The 14,312-nt window shown below is 46.7% G+C and overlaps 1 protein-coding gene and 1 pseudogene across 1 annotated transcript; both read left to right on the top strand.

Moving 5' to 3' along the window:
- The first annotated feature begins 1,822 nt into the window (after positions 1–1,822).
- Positions 1,823–2,649, top strand: LOC114503666 (annotated as a pseudogene).
- Positions 2,650–9,969: 7,320 nt separating this feature from the next.
- On the top strand, positions 9,970–10,567 carry LOC114502299 (plasmolipin-like). Its single transcript, XM_028519109.2, is given in 2 exon segments — positions 9,970–10,212; positions 10,214–10,567. Coding segments are annotated over 2 exon segments (537 nt in total). The 3' UTR covers positions 10,508–10,567.
- The last annotated feature ends 3,745 nt before the right edge of the window (positions 10,568–14,312 follow it).

Below are 14,312 nucleotides of genomic sequence, written 5' to 3'. Positions count from 1 at the left end.
TCTACTATGGAAATAACTACTGCATAGGATTTAAGGACCCTGGGCTTGAGTCTAGTTCAAACTAATCCCATTGCTGTGCCACAGACTGTAAATGTTGTCCCCCAAAACAGAGGCAGGATCTGTGTTGCAGTAGATGCAGAGCTGGCAGCAGCAGAGGCAATTAAGGGCTCTGGTGAGATCTCTGGTATTAGCAGAGTGCACTGAGCCCACTATCTATTTGCTGCTTTTCCTGAGCTCTTCTCTTTCTTCCTCTGAAATAACTGCTATTTAAAAGGTAACCATTAGATAGGTGTACCTCATTCACAAAATACATCTTCCTCATTTCCTCCTATGACTCTCCTCCTACTGCCAAGGCAACCCCAGCATCTATGACTCTTAAGGTTTTTGCAGGTTCCAGGAAAGACATCTACTGAAGATCATTTTAAAGTCATATCACGCTAATAGTACTACTCCCAAAGGTAGATTCAGCCTCACTGCTTGTGGCAGTCATCATCAGCTTGCAACACACCTTGTTCCAAGCAGCTCCAACAATGGTACACACAGCTGCCAGTCTTCGCTCTCCTTGTGGTCCCTCCTATGTGGCCTTAGACCTGACACATGCAGCTGCTGACCCAAGACACCAGAAAATGAACTAAAGAAACAGAAACAGGCAATCTACCAAATAAAGAATTCAAAGCAATGATTATAAAAATACTCAACAAAATCATAGAAGAATAGATAAACTCAATGAGAATGCCAACAAAGAGATAGAAAATATAAGAAAAAAACAATCAGAACTGAGGAATACAATCATTGAAATGAAGAAAACAATAGAGGCATTCAACATCAGATTGGATGATGCAGAATAAAAATCAGCAATCCAGAAGGAAAGACAGTGGGAATTACACAACTGAAACAGAAAAAAAGATAAAGGACTGTTAAATAACAAGAATAGTTTAAGGGACCTGTGAGACATTAAGCATACTAACTTTCACCGCATAGGGCTCCCAGAAGGAGAGACACAGAGAACCTATATGAAGAAATAATTGCTGAAAATGTACCTAACATGATGAAGGAAACAGACATCCAAGTTGGGAGGTGTAGAGAATGCTAAACAAGGGTACCTCAAAGAGGCCCAAACCAAGATACAACATAATTAAAATACCAAAAGTTCAAAATAAAAACAGAATCTCTTTTTTTTACCATATGTTTTGTCATAAAAATAGTGTCGTGAAACTCAATGCTAAATCTAAGCCACAATAGAAAAAGAAAAACTCATAGCAATGTCATTGTCATTAGACATGTAGATTTGAGCAAGTCTACCAGTACTGGCCATCTGACAGTGTAGTGGGATTGACAAAGGAACCATCAAAAGTTTTGAAAAAGAAGCTGTCGAGATAGGGAAGGGCTCTTTCAAGTATGCCTGGGTCTTGAATAAACTGGAAGCTGAAATTTAGTGTGGTTATCACCACAGATATCTCCCTGTAGAAATTCAAGCCCAGCAAGTATTGTGTGACCATCACTGATGCCCCAATACACAGAGACTTTACCAAAAACATGATTACATGCACATTTCAGGCTGAACGTTCTGTCCTGATTGTTGCTCTTGCTAATAGTGAGTTTGAAGCAGCTATCTTCAAGAACAGGCAAACCCGTGAGCATGCCCTTCTGACTTTACACACTGGGTGTAAAACAATTAATAGTGTTAACAAAATGGATTCCACTGATTCACCCTACAGTCAAAAGAGATATGAGGAAATTGTTAAGAAAGTCAGCACCTATATTAAAAACAATTCACTCTAACCCTAACTAGTAGTATTTGTACCAATTTCTGGTTGGAATGATGACAATGTGCTGGAGCCAAGTGCCAATATGCCTTAGTTCAAGGAATGGAACGTCAGCCATAAATATGGAAATTCCAGTGGAACCACTCTGCTTGAAGTGCTGGATTACATCTTGCCACCAACTCATCCAACTGACAAAGACCTTCAATGGCCCTCCAAAATGTCTACAACATTGATTGTATTGATACTGTCCCTGTGGGCCAAGCAGAGACTAGTGTTTTCAAACCTGGCACCATGGTCACCTTTGCTCCAGTTAGCATTACAACTGAAGTATGTTAAAATGCACCATGAAGCGTAGAATGAAGCCCTTCCTGGGGACAATGTGGGCTTCAATGTAAAGAATGTGTCCATCAAAGATGTTCATCATGGCAATGCGGCTGGTGAGAGAAAAAAAATACTTACCATTGGAAGCAGCTGGCTTCACGGCTCAGGAGATTACACTGAACCACTCAGGTGAAATCAGTGCTGGATATGCACTTGTGCTGGATTGTGGAGCTGAAGGAGAAGACTGATCATCACCCTGGAAGAAAGCTGGAAGGTGGCCCGTGGTTTTTGAAATCTGGCGATGCTGCCGTCATTGATATGGTTCCTGGTGAGCCCACGTGTGTTGAGGGCTTCTCTGACTGTCCACTGGGCCATTTTGATGTTCATTCATGACAGGAGACAGACAGTTGCTGTTGGTGTCCTCAAAGTGGTGGGCAAGAAGGCAGCTGGAGCTGAAAAAGTCACCAAATCTGCGAGGAAGCTCAGAAGGCTAAGTAAATATTATCCCCAATACCTGCCACTTCAGGTCTAATAAGGGTGGATGAACTGTCTCAAAACTATGTCTCAGTTGGCTATTTCACGTTTTCTTTTTTAAGTTTAAAAAAAATACCATTTAAAAAGTCAAGCTCTCCTGTATTCCCCGCTCTACACCTCCTGACCACATCAAAGAGACCCGCGTGGTACTGGAGCCCACCACAATGAAGGGGCAGTGTCCCTGACTCCCACACCACCAGATGTGAAGTCAAGCTTCTCCCTACCTGACAGTGTGCCCAGTTCTCCGTGTGGCCCGTGTGCCCACAGAACTAGCACTAATGCAGGGGCCATTTCTCTCCCCTCCAACAGGGGTCCCAGGCTCCGCTTGCCATCCATCCAGGGTAGGGTTTGTGGGGAGGAGGGTCATTACCACAGAGAAGCCCACTTTCCTCCGCCCTTGCCTACCCTCCTAGTGCAGAGCTGCGTCCTTTGCTTTGTGTCTGGTCCCCTCCTCACTTCCATCCAAGGTGGGATTGTTGGGGAGTGGTTTTTATATTATACGCTACAATGCCCTCAGAGGGCATTGGAACGTCAAGGAATGGAACGTCAGCCATAAATATGGAAATTCCAGTGGAACCACTCTGCTTGAAGTGCTGGATTACATCTTGCCACCAACTCATCCAACTGACAAAGACCTTCAATGGCCCTCCAAAATGTCTACAACATTGATTGTATTGATACTGTCCCTGTGGGCCAAGCAGAGACTAGTGTTTTCAAACCTGGCACCATGGTCACCTTTGCTCCAGTCAGCATTACAACTGAAGTATGTTAAAATGCACCATGAAGCGTAGAATGAAGCCCTTCCTGGGGACAATGTGGGCTTCAATGTAAAGAATGTGTCCATCAAAGATGTTCATCATGGCAATGCGGCTGGTGAGAGAAAAAAAATACTTACCATTGGAAGCAGCTGGCTTCATGGCTCAGGAGATTACACTGAACCACTCAGGTGAAATCAGTGCTGGATATGCACTTGTGCTGGATTGTGGAGCTGAAGGAGAAGACTGATCATCACCCTGGAAGAAAGTTGGAAGGTGGGCCACTCCCACGCACAGGCAAGGTCTCCCATTCAACAGAGGGTCTCCCGCCCCTCAATGGTCATCTTCGCAGGCCTAGCAGCTGCAAAGCCCAGCTCTAGGTGAGCTGCGGACCACTTCCCCTGCCCTGTCCTTGGCAAAGAGAGAGCTCAGCAGCCAGAGCGACAGGCGAGGAGCCACCACCCAAACTCTGACAAGGTGACCCGCAGGCCTCCCCACCGAACAGACAGGAGAGAGGAGAGGCCCAGGATTCTGGTTTGGGGACATTTATTATTTAAAAACATCACCCGTGTGCTTTCCCAGGGGCGGAAGAGTCACTGCTGAGCTCCTGGAGGAGAAGGGGCAGTGCAGCCCCCAGCTCCAGGGCCCTGCATCTCTGCCAGCTGAGCGCCCTGCCCAGCCTGACCCGCAGCCCAAGCGGAGGCCCAGGCAGAAGCAGGCCAGAGCTGCCCTCGAAGCCAGCCCCGAGGCAAGCTGCTGCAGCCTCTGGCCCAAGTGGTCCCCACGCGTTCACAGCTGAAGCCGGGAGCCAGACTCAGCCCACGGGCAGGGTCGGCGTCCACTGGCACACTCTCCATGTGTCAAATGTATCAGACACGTTTCCTCAGAGCTCGGAGCCCCACAGGCGGTTTTAGTTCCATCCCCCCTTTCACAAGGAGCTGAGTCTCAGCAAGGCTGGGGGTGCAATTCAGTGTCTGAGAGCTGGTGTTTGGGATTCAGGGGGCCGCTCCAGGCTCCTCTCCCGGGTGTGTGGGGGGCGGGGCACGGAGACGGTGGTTAGGTGTGGGCAGAGCAGGGTCCAGGTGTCGGGAGCAGCAACGAGGTCCTCCGCAGGGCACTCTTTCAAACTTTTGGTGTATTTGGCTGGCGCCTTGGGTGTCTCGTGCTGTCGGGTTCTGTAGGTTCCGTTGCTGGCTTGGGCATCTGTCCCTTGCTTCCAATGGGGGCTGACCGTGAGCGGGGCGTCCCTCCCAGAGCCAAATGCACAGTCCGAGCCCTGCAAGATCCAGGCGTATCCCCAAGCTCCAGGCAGAGGCTTAACCTGGGCGAACACCTCCAGCAGCCCCCACCCCACCGTCCGCTGCGCGGAGTCTTCAGTCCTGCCTCGGCTTCTAGCGTGCCCGCGGACGCATCCTCCAGCCTCGCTGTGAGCTCTCCTGCGTCTCTGAGCCCGGTCAGGCTTCTGGCTCGCACTGGCTGCGGTCCCTGCCCCAACTGGCACCGGCCTCGGGGGCCGTCGGGGAGACCAGTGCGGGGCACGAGCCCGCTGAGGGATTGCCGCTGCGCTGTCGCACTCGCTGAAGCTGGGTACCTCCAAATTCACTTTCGTTTGTTCTTTGCAAAGATCCTAATTGTGGGGATGGCGCCTCTGCCGCCCCGAAGCTGAGCGGGCAAGGCGCTGGGTCGGAGGATGCGGAGGAGAGGCCTCAAGCCCTCGGGGCGAGGCCTCGGGGAGGTGCACGCGCGGAGCATGGGCGTGGTGATCAATGGCGGAGTCAGTGGCGAGCCCTGCCTGGGCTTCCGCTTGAAGCCGCTTCCCTGTGGAGAGGGGTGGGTGGCCGGGGCTCCGGGGGTTGGGGGGCGGGCAGGCGGGGCAGAGGGGCTTATTTGTGGTTTTGACTTAGTAAAAGTCACAGCGCTTTCTTACATCGTCCAAACTCTCCAGGAGATGGTTACTCTAGGCCCCCAAATTATCGTGGTGGTCACCGTGGCTGAACCCGAGTCCCAGTCCAACGCATTGAGAACGGGGGTCCATTACGCAGATATTCTGGGTGGGCCCCAAAGGCGAGTTGCTTAGACGCACCCCAGTGAGCCCGGTCATGCAGACTGGATATGAGCGTGTTTCCCGCCTTGCTTATCTCTCCCCGGACACTCCCAGCCTCACAGGCCCCATGCCTGGCAAATTCGGACCTGGCCCGGCCGGTTCCCGGGTACCACACCTGGAGGCTACCGCGGCTCCCGCTGCTGCGCGCCCAGGGACTAACCCCCTCCTCCGCAATTCTCAGCGAGAGTCGGGGATCCCCCAGCCACACCAAGCCACCTGCACCCTCACTCTGACAGGTCGCCCCCACCTCGTAGGCCCCAGGCGGTGCCGCTGGGGACTGGGACACCGTCCACCCTGCTCACCCTTGCCCTCCCCGTCACCTCTAGCCGCGCGCGGGCAGGGATCCTGACACTCCAGAACCCAAGATGGGACCCCTGAAACTTTACAACGGCGATTTGGGATTTCTTGCACACTCTGCCGCTCCCAATCCAGTCTGGTCCCCGCGCACCCCACAGAGCCCCACCCCTCCTCGTCTCCCCGTCTTCCCGGCGGAAGCCCAGGACTCCCTTCCCCTGGCTCCAGTTGCCGTGGTGCTCCGGGCAAGGGCCAGGGGGGCGCACATTGGCAGGGTCCCCAGGGGGTCCTTAGCAGACTCGTGCCTTCCCCGGTGGCCCGGCTATGAGAGCTGGGTGCTCTCTGGCACAGCTGCTAGAGGCCAGGCCGCCCGGACCCCCTTCCAGCCCCATTTAAGTTTACTAGTCAAGTTTGGTTAATGATTACAATGCATCCTACAGCCTTCGGGAGATAGGGGTAGGGGTAGGGAATGTTTTCTAGATCATTGGCAATTTTTAAGCTATTCATTTTTAAAATCAGTACTTTTCAATGAAAACTTGACCAAAAGTTTGTCACAGAATTTTGAGGCCCCTTAAAACAAAGTTTAATGAGAAAAAAGAAAAGAGAATCTTAAAAGTAGCAAGAGAAAAGCAGCTGGATACATGCAAGGGAACACCCACAAAACTATCAGCTGATTTTCAGAGTAAACTTTGTACTCAAGAAGGAAACAGCATAATTGACTCAAAAAGATAAATAGAAAGAAATCTACAATCAAGAAAATTTCACCCAACAAAATTATTCAGAATAAACGGAAAGATTTTTTAAATTACCAAATAAAAAAATCTCAGTGATAAAAGCAAACATTTTATGCCCTGGCTGAGTGGCTTAGTTGGTTGGATATTGTCCAGCAAAGCTCAAGGTCAGCAGTTTGACCCCCACACGGTGCACAGACCTACTGGTGGATCCCCAGTAGAAGTTTGTACAGGCGGCAACGAATTGATGTTTCTCTCTCACACGGATGTGTGTGTGTCTCTCTCTACCTTCCTCTCTCTCTAAAATCAATAAAACATATCCTCAAGTGAGGATTTTAAATAATAATAAATAAATAAATAAAGCAAACATTTTGTACAATAGTAGACCAACTAATTACAAAGCTACTACAATGGTTAAGGCATCAGTATTAAAATCAGGGTTGTCTAAATAATTAAGGAGTAAGCACAAAAATATAAAATTCAATACTATAAATGTAATGTGTAGGGAGAGTATAAGTGTAGTGATTTTAAAGTGGTGTGACATAAAACGTAGGTTGTGCCCTGGCTGGTGTGGCTCGGTGGACTGGGTGCCAGCCTGAGAACCATGGAGCTGCCGGTTAGACTCCAGCTCAGGGCACACACCTGGGTTGCCAGCCCGCCTGGGTTGGGGGTGCATGAGAGGCAGCCATGCCTTGATGTTTCTCTCCTTCTCTTTCTCCCTCCCTTCCCTTCTCTCTAAAAACAAATAAATAAAATCTTTAAAAAAAACATAGGTTGCCATACATGAAGCTCATAGTAACCACAACAAAAAACTTATAGTACAAATAAAAATCAAAGAGAAATGTATCCAAATATAACACTAAAGAAAGTCATCAATGCCAGAGAGAAAAAAAAAAAAACAAGAGACAAAATAAAAGAGAGAGTAACTATAACAACAACCAGAAAACACTTAGTATTGGAAACATATACCGTATTCATGCATTGGAAGAATTAATATCATCAAAATGTCCATACTACCCAAAGCAATTTACACATTCAATGCAATTCCTATTAAAGTACCAATGGCATATTTCACAGACATAGAACAAACACTTCAAAAATTTATATGGAATTATAAACGACCCCAAATAGCTGCTGCAATTTTGAGAAAGAAGAGTAAAGTAGGAGGGATCACAATACCCGACACTAAATTATACTACAAGGCCACTGTAATCAAAACAGCCTGGTACTGGCATAAAAACAGGCACATAGATCAATGGAACAGAACAGAGAGCCCAGAAATAAACCCAAGTCTCTATGGTCAATTAATATTTGACAAAGGAGGCAGCAACATAAAATGGAGTAAAAATAGCCTCTTCAACAAATGGTGTTGGGAGAACTGGACAGCCACGTGCAAAAAAATGAAACTTGAGCACCAACTTACACCATATACAAAAATAAATTCAATGTGGATAAAAGACTTAAATATAAAATGTGACACCATTAAAGTCCTAGAGGAGAACATAGGTAGGAAAATCTCAGATATTTCACGCAGAAACTTTTTTACTGACTTGTCCCCTAGAGCAAGGGACATAAAGGAAAGAATAAACAAATGGGACCTCATCAAAATTAAAAGCTTTTGCACAGCTAAAGAAAACAGTATCAAAATTAAAAGAGAACCGACTGTATGGGAAAACATATTTGCCAATGATACCTCAGACAAGGGTTTAATCTCCAAAATATATAAAGAACTTACAAGACTACACTCTAAGAAGGCAAGGAATCCAATTAAAAAGTGGGCAAAGGACTTGAACAGACACTTCTCCAAGGAGGACATAGAGAAAATCCAAAGACACATGAAACGATGTTCAATATCGCTAGCTATCAGAGAGATGCAAAGTAAAACCACAATGAGATACCACTTCACACCAGACAGAATGGCCATCATAAACAAAGCAACAAACAACAAGTGTTGGAGAGGTTGTGGAGAAAAGGGGACCCTAGTGCACTGCTGGTGGGACTGCAGACTGGTACAACCACTATGGAAAGCAGTATGGAACTTCCTCAGAAAACTAAAAATGGATCTGCCTTTTGACCCTGCGATTCCACTGCTGGGACTCTATCCTAAGAATACTAAAACATCAGTTCAAAAGAACCTATGCATCCCAATGTTCATAGCAGCACAATTTACAATAGCTAGATGCTGGAAGCAACCAAGATGCCCATCAGTAAATGAATGGATCAAGAAACTATGGTACATTTACACAATGGAATTCTATGCAGCAGAAAGAAAGAAGGAGCTCCTACCCTGTGCAACAGCGTGGATGGAGCTGGAAAACATTATGCTAAGCGAAACAAGCCAGGCAGTGAAAGACAAATACCATATGATCTCACCTTTAACAGGAACCTAAATAACAAAACAAAGAAACAAGCAAAATATAACCAGACACTGAAATAGAGGACAGGCTGACAGCGACCACAGGGGAAAGTAGAGGGAATTTAAGGGGACAGTGGGAAGGGTTCACAGGAACAAACTTAAAGGACACATGGTCATAAACTAAGGGGAGGGTGGTAATGGGAGGGAAGTGGGGAGGGGTGGGAGGGGGGAATGGATTAGGAGTAAAAAGGAGAAAACTGTATTCGAACAATGATAAAGAAAAACACTTAGTATTGTACAACGGTAACACACACATATCTATCAATAATATAATTACTTTAAACACACTGGTAAGTACACTAAATGTCAAATAATAAGTCCTGAGGTGGCTGAAGGGATGAAGATAAAACGAGACCCAAACAGAGCTGCTTGCAAAGATTCACTTCAGATCTGAAGACATGGACTAAACGTGAAGGCACAGAAAAAGATGTGTCAAACAAATGAAAAGGAAAAGAAAGCCGGGGTAGCAATGCTTATATCAGACATAAAAGACTTTAAAACTAAAACTTTAACAAGGGACAAAGGACATTACATAATGATAAAGGTATTACTCTAACAAGAGGATATAACACTTGTAAATATCTATGCACCCAACATAGGAACACTTACATGTAAAGAAAAAATTCACAGATGTAAAGGGAGATATTCACACTATAGCAATGATAGATGAATAAACCTAAGCTATTAAATCAATGGATAGATAATCCAGACACAAAGTTAACACGGAAAACATGGCCCAAATGACACATTAAACAGGTGGACTCAACAGATGTTGCGGAACATCCCATCCACAGACAGCAGAACACATTCTCTTCAAGTGCACACGAAGCATTCCACAGAGTGAATCACATGTTCCGCCACAAAACAAGTTTCAGTAAATTTAAGATTGAAATCATATCAAGCATCTTTTCTGACCACAATGGTCTGAAACCAGAAATCAATCACAAGAAGAAAACTAGGCCCCGGCTGGAGCTGGGCACCAGGGGAGGAGCAGCGCGGGAGCTGGTGCCCACAGCGGGAGGGGCGGCGATGATGAGGAGTGACCTCAATGGCTCAATTCCTGTCTAAAGAGAGCACGCGGACCAGCAGCCCTGCTCAGGGCTCTGGCACCCAGGTCTTGGCGCTGGGCTTCGTGTGCTCCATCCTCAGAGCGCTCCTGTTGCTGCAAGTGGTGCTGCGGCTCTTGGTGTGGGCCCTGATTGCCGACACCTTCTACCACTTGTGCCCAGCCCACGGCTGGGTGATGCTCCTTGCTGTCTTCCTCTGGCTGGTGACTATCATCTTCTTTCGTCCTCTACCTGTTTCGGCTGCACATGAAGTTGTACATGGTGCCCTGGCCGCCGGTGTTAATGATATTTAACACGGGCAACACCGTTCTCTACATCACAGCCTTCATCACTGGTTTCCCTGAGGTTGAGCAGACGTCACTGAAAGGCGCCTGGCCTTATAAGCAGCAGGAAGCTGCCTCCTTCTCTGCCTATTCAATGGTGATTGCCTGTGGAGTGAGCACTTTCTTCAGCTTCCAGGCCTGGCGAGGAGTAGGCAGCAATGCAGCCACTAGTCAGATGGCTGGCGGCTATGCCTGAACCAGCTGTGCCAAGACCCACCTCGGGGGCTGCAGGCTGTGGCTGGGTCACAGTGCAGGGTGGCCCTCTGGGTCAGCCCAGAAGGACTGCACTTGCTTCTCTCTGACCATCAGACTTGGGCTCACCCAACACTCCTGGGGAATCAGAGTCCTACCTCTGGTTTGGATGAAGTGGGCATGTGCATGGGTTGGAACTAGGCCCACAGCCGAGACCTCCTTCTGCTGATCCCCCTCATTCAGCAGAAGGAGACAGGGCATATGGGGCTCATTGTCCCTGCTTTGTCTTTAGAGGACTTCAGTGTCCAAGGCAGGGCCCCCGCTTCTCAGCAGCACTAAATACACTAACAAGGACCTAGACCCTGACCCACCACAGAATAAGCCTGACAAGCAATGTGTAGTTATGTCATCACGGTCTTTGGTCCGGGAGTGCTGAGCAAGCTCATGAAACCATTCTGATTCCTTAAAACACAACTCGGACCTGACCCTCCCCCAGACCAACATGTTCTTTCTAGGGAGACATTTTTGACAACATGGCCTTCCTTTCCTATACCTCACACATGCCACTTTGAAAGCAAATTGGTTTTAAGCAACTTCTCAATGATGAAAGCCCATCTCAAAGGCTTCCCTCCCTTCCCCAATCCTGTCTGTAATAGTTCTTTGGGGAAAGCTAAGGTCAATACCCACTGCTTCTCTGACACTGTCGATTAGGCACGTGGGACATGAGGAGAGGGCATCAAAACCTCGCTTGGCGAGTTGTCATGTCCTTAGTGACCATTGTCTTTGTTTTTTTTGTATTTTGTTTTGGTTTTTTACAAAAATAAAGATAGAAGAACCTTAAAAAAAGAAGAAGAACACTAGAAAAAACATGAACACGTGAGGGAAAACAGCATGCTACTGTTGGGGGCAAAATGGCACCAGGTGTTAGATGGTGGAGTCAGACGGGACCTCGGTTCGCCAGCCTCGGTACTTGAGTTCTGGCTAAGAAAGAATTCAGAGGCAGGACTCAAACTGTAAGATTAAGTTCATTTAGAAAGTCACGGAGGCCCTGGCCAGGTGGCTCAGTTGGTTGGAGCGTCATCCCATACAGCAAAAAATGTTGTTGGTTTGATTCGGGTCAGGGTACCTACCTAGGTTGTGGGTTCAATCCCTGATCAGGGCATGTGCAGGAGGCAACTGATGTTTCTCCCTCTCCCTTCTCTCTCTCTCTAAAATCAGTAAACATATCCTCAGGTGAAGATTAAGTTAATAATTATTATTATTTAAAAAGTCACAGAGGTAGAAGAAGCAAGCCATAGACGAAATGGGCTCAGGAAACAAGCTACAAAGGCCAAAAAAAAAAAAAAAAGGCCTTTGAAGCAAGAAAGGTAAAGGTAACGCTCCTTGTCTGAGGGCAGAGGGCCGGGAAAGGTGCAGGCTTATAGGTACTCAGGAAGGCCTAAGGGCTATTAAGGGTGGGGATTTTAGGGATGGTCCCAGAGGAGGATCTCATTAGAATATTTATCACTTCTCCAGGTGTGTACTTTCCTGATTGTCTCTACTGATTGATCAAGCTGGGGTGGGAGGGTCATTAGTCAATGCAGCTGATCCTGAGGTCAGCCACGGAGTCACTGGTCTGGTTTTCTGGGCCTGGAGCAGAAACACAACTGAGGCCTAGATGTATCTGATGTGGGTCAAAACCTCATTATCCTGGAGACTTAATGCTAAGGGCTATTCTCCAGCTCCCTTGTTTGTTCCCCTATAAAGGGTGTCTAACCCAAATAACTACCAACATGCCAGGGAAAGAAAGGTCAGGGGAGGGACTAAACTGCATAACCAGCAATATGCTAGAGAAGGAAAGATTGCCCTGGGGGTGAGGTCCTTGCTTTCCCACTTTTGTGCATTGCTAGGCACCCAGGGCTTCCTGCCCTGTTGACCTTCTGTACCTGGTCCATTGTCCTTGCTCTGCTCACATCCGTCTAACTGCCTCCCACACAAAGACCTGTTGGACCTGATTCTCACCTGCGAAGAGAGTGTACTGCCAGATAGTGCAAGATCTGAATTCCAGAGAGCAGACCTGCTCAACAGTGATGTCCAGGACACCCACAAAGAGCCTTAGTCGATGTTTCCATCCCCAGGGCATTCCTCATCTGTGAGCTCTGCCACTGCATTCAGCACATGAAGGACAGGGAGAATGAGATCCAGGAACTGCTGCAAGAGTTGGATAAGAGTGGCAAGACTTCCCTGCACACCTCTGCTGCTGCTGAGCAGCGGCCGGTGCTTCCTGAAACCCCCTCCTTGCACATACTCCTGTTACTACTCTTTCCTTCCTGACCCTTGTTTTGACTCAGTGGACAGCTGCTGGTGGACAGCAGCCTCACTCATACACCACATGTAGAAGATGAGAAGACAGACTAAGTGCAGACCCAGGACAATCAAGTACTGTATCCCATTGTTACTTACAAGTGTGAAATTGTTTTGTTTTGTTTTGTTTTTTAACCAAAAAAGAAAAAACCCTAATCCTACAGTGTGTTGATTATATGTGCTAAGTTAGGCACGACACTGAAGTGCGTGGCAAAGAAGGATGTTAAAACATTACCATCACCCTGGCTGGCGTGGCTCAGTGGATTGAGTGCGGGCCTGCAAACCGAAAGGTCACTGGTTCGATTCCCAGTCAGGGCACATGTCTGGGTGGCAGACCAGGACCTGGGTTGGGAGTGTGCGAGAGGCAACTGAGTAATGTATCTCTAGAACCCCTCGCACATCAATGTTTCTCTTCCTCCCTTCCCCTCTAAAATAAATAAAATCTTTAAAAAAATTAGCATAAAAATGTATTGTGAGAAGTAAAGGCTGTTTATAATAATGGTCTAGTGTTTCTCCTTTGCTAGGTTTATGTTTCCTCACAATTTACCTAAACATATAGGCCTTGGTAGAAACCTAAAGGAAATATTAAGTATATCATGTGGTATATTAAGAAGTGAACTATTGTTTAACTAAGATATTTTATGATAAACTGCATCTAATACTGTAGGAAATACATAAAAGGTAAGAAAAACAAAAGCTGCTACAGAGGACCAGGAACTGGCCTCATTCTCACTGTAAGGCCAGTCTTGTCTTGTGAAGAGAGAAATGTCACACACCTTCTTCATTAAAGGCAATCAGCGACCACGATGCACCACGGTATTCGTAAGCGTATTTTGTGCCCATATCATTATAAGTGGTAAAGGATGTGTTTCCAAATCATAACAATGAGGGGAACAATGATATTCCCCTCTTCCTACTAATATTACTGACTGAAGTGTCTTACGAATTATGTTTAGCTCCACTAAATTATTTCCCCTTCTAGAAAATGATTATGATTACCAACTATAGAATAAAATTTACTTCCTCAGAGCACTCAATACAGGAAAAGTTCTTGCTTCCTTGAATAGCATTCGAATCAACTAACAGAAGCCAAAATCCTATAAGTGCTTTTGAGCTCATGTTACTGTCATACCTCACAGTCCTTGAAGGTTTGTGGTCATTCTGATTAGAATTCATTATACCTTTTTTTGACTTGGTGCAACCCTGCCAGTTACTGGCAACAGGGCATTGAGAAAACCATGATGTCCATTTTTGGTATTAAGAATGAAAAATAAATGTTATATGAAAAAAATTGTAACTATAAAACAATAAAAGATAGCTCTGACCAGTGTGGCTCGACTGGGTATCATCCAGCAAAGCAAAAGGTAGCTGGTTCAATTCCTGGTCAGGGCATATATATGCCTGGGTTACGGCTCATGTGAGAGAAAACCAATCGATGTTTCTCTCCTCCCTTTCTCCCTGCCTTC

This window comes from Phyllostomus discolor, chromosome 8 (genome assembly GCF_004126475.2).
Source record: "Phyllostomus discolor isolate MPI-MPIP mPhyDis1 chromosome 8, mPhyDis1.pri.v3, whole genome shotgun sequence".
NCBI lineage: Eukaryota > Metazoa > Chordata > Mammalia > Chiroptera > Phyllostomidae > Phyllostomus > Phyllostomus discolor.
Note: the sequence above shows the minus strand (reverse complement) of the source record. Positions and strands in the feature narration are given on the sequence as shown.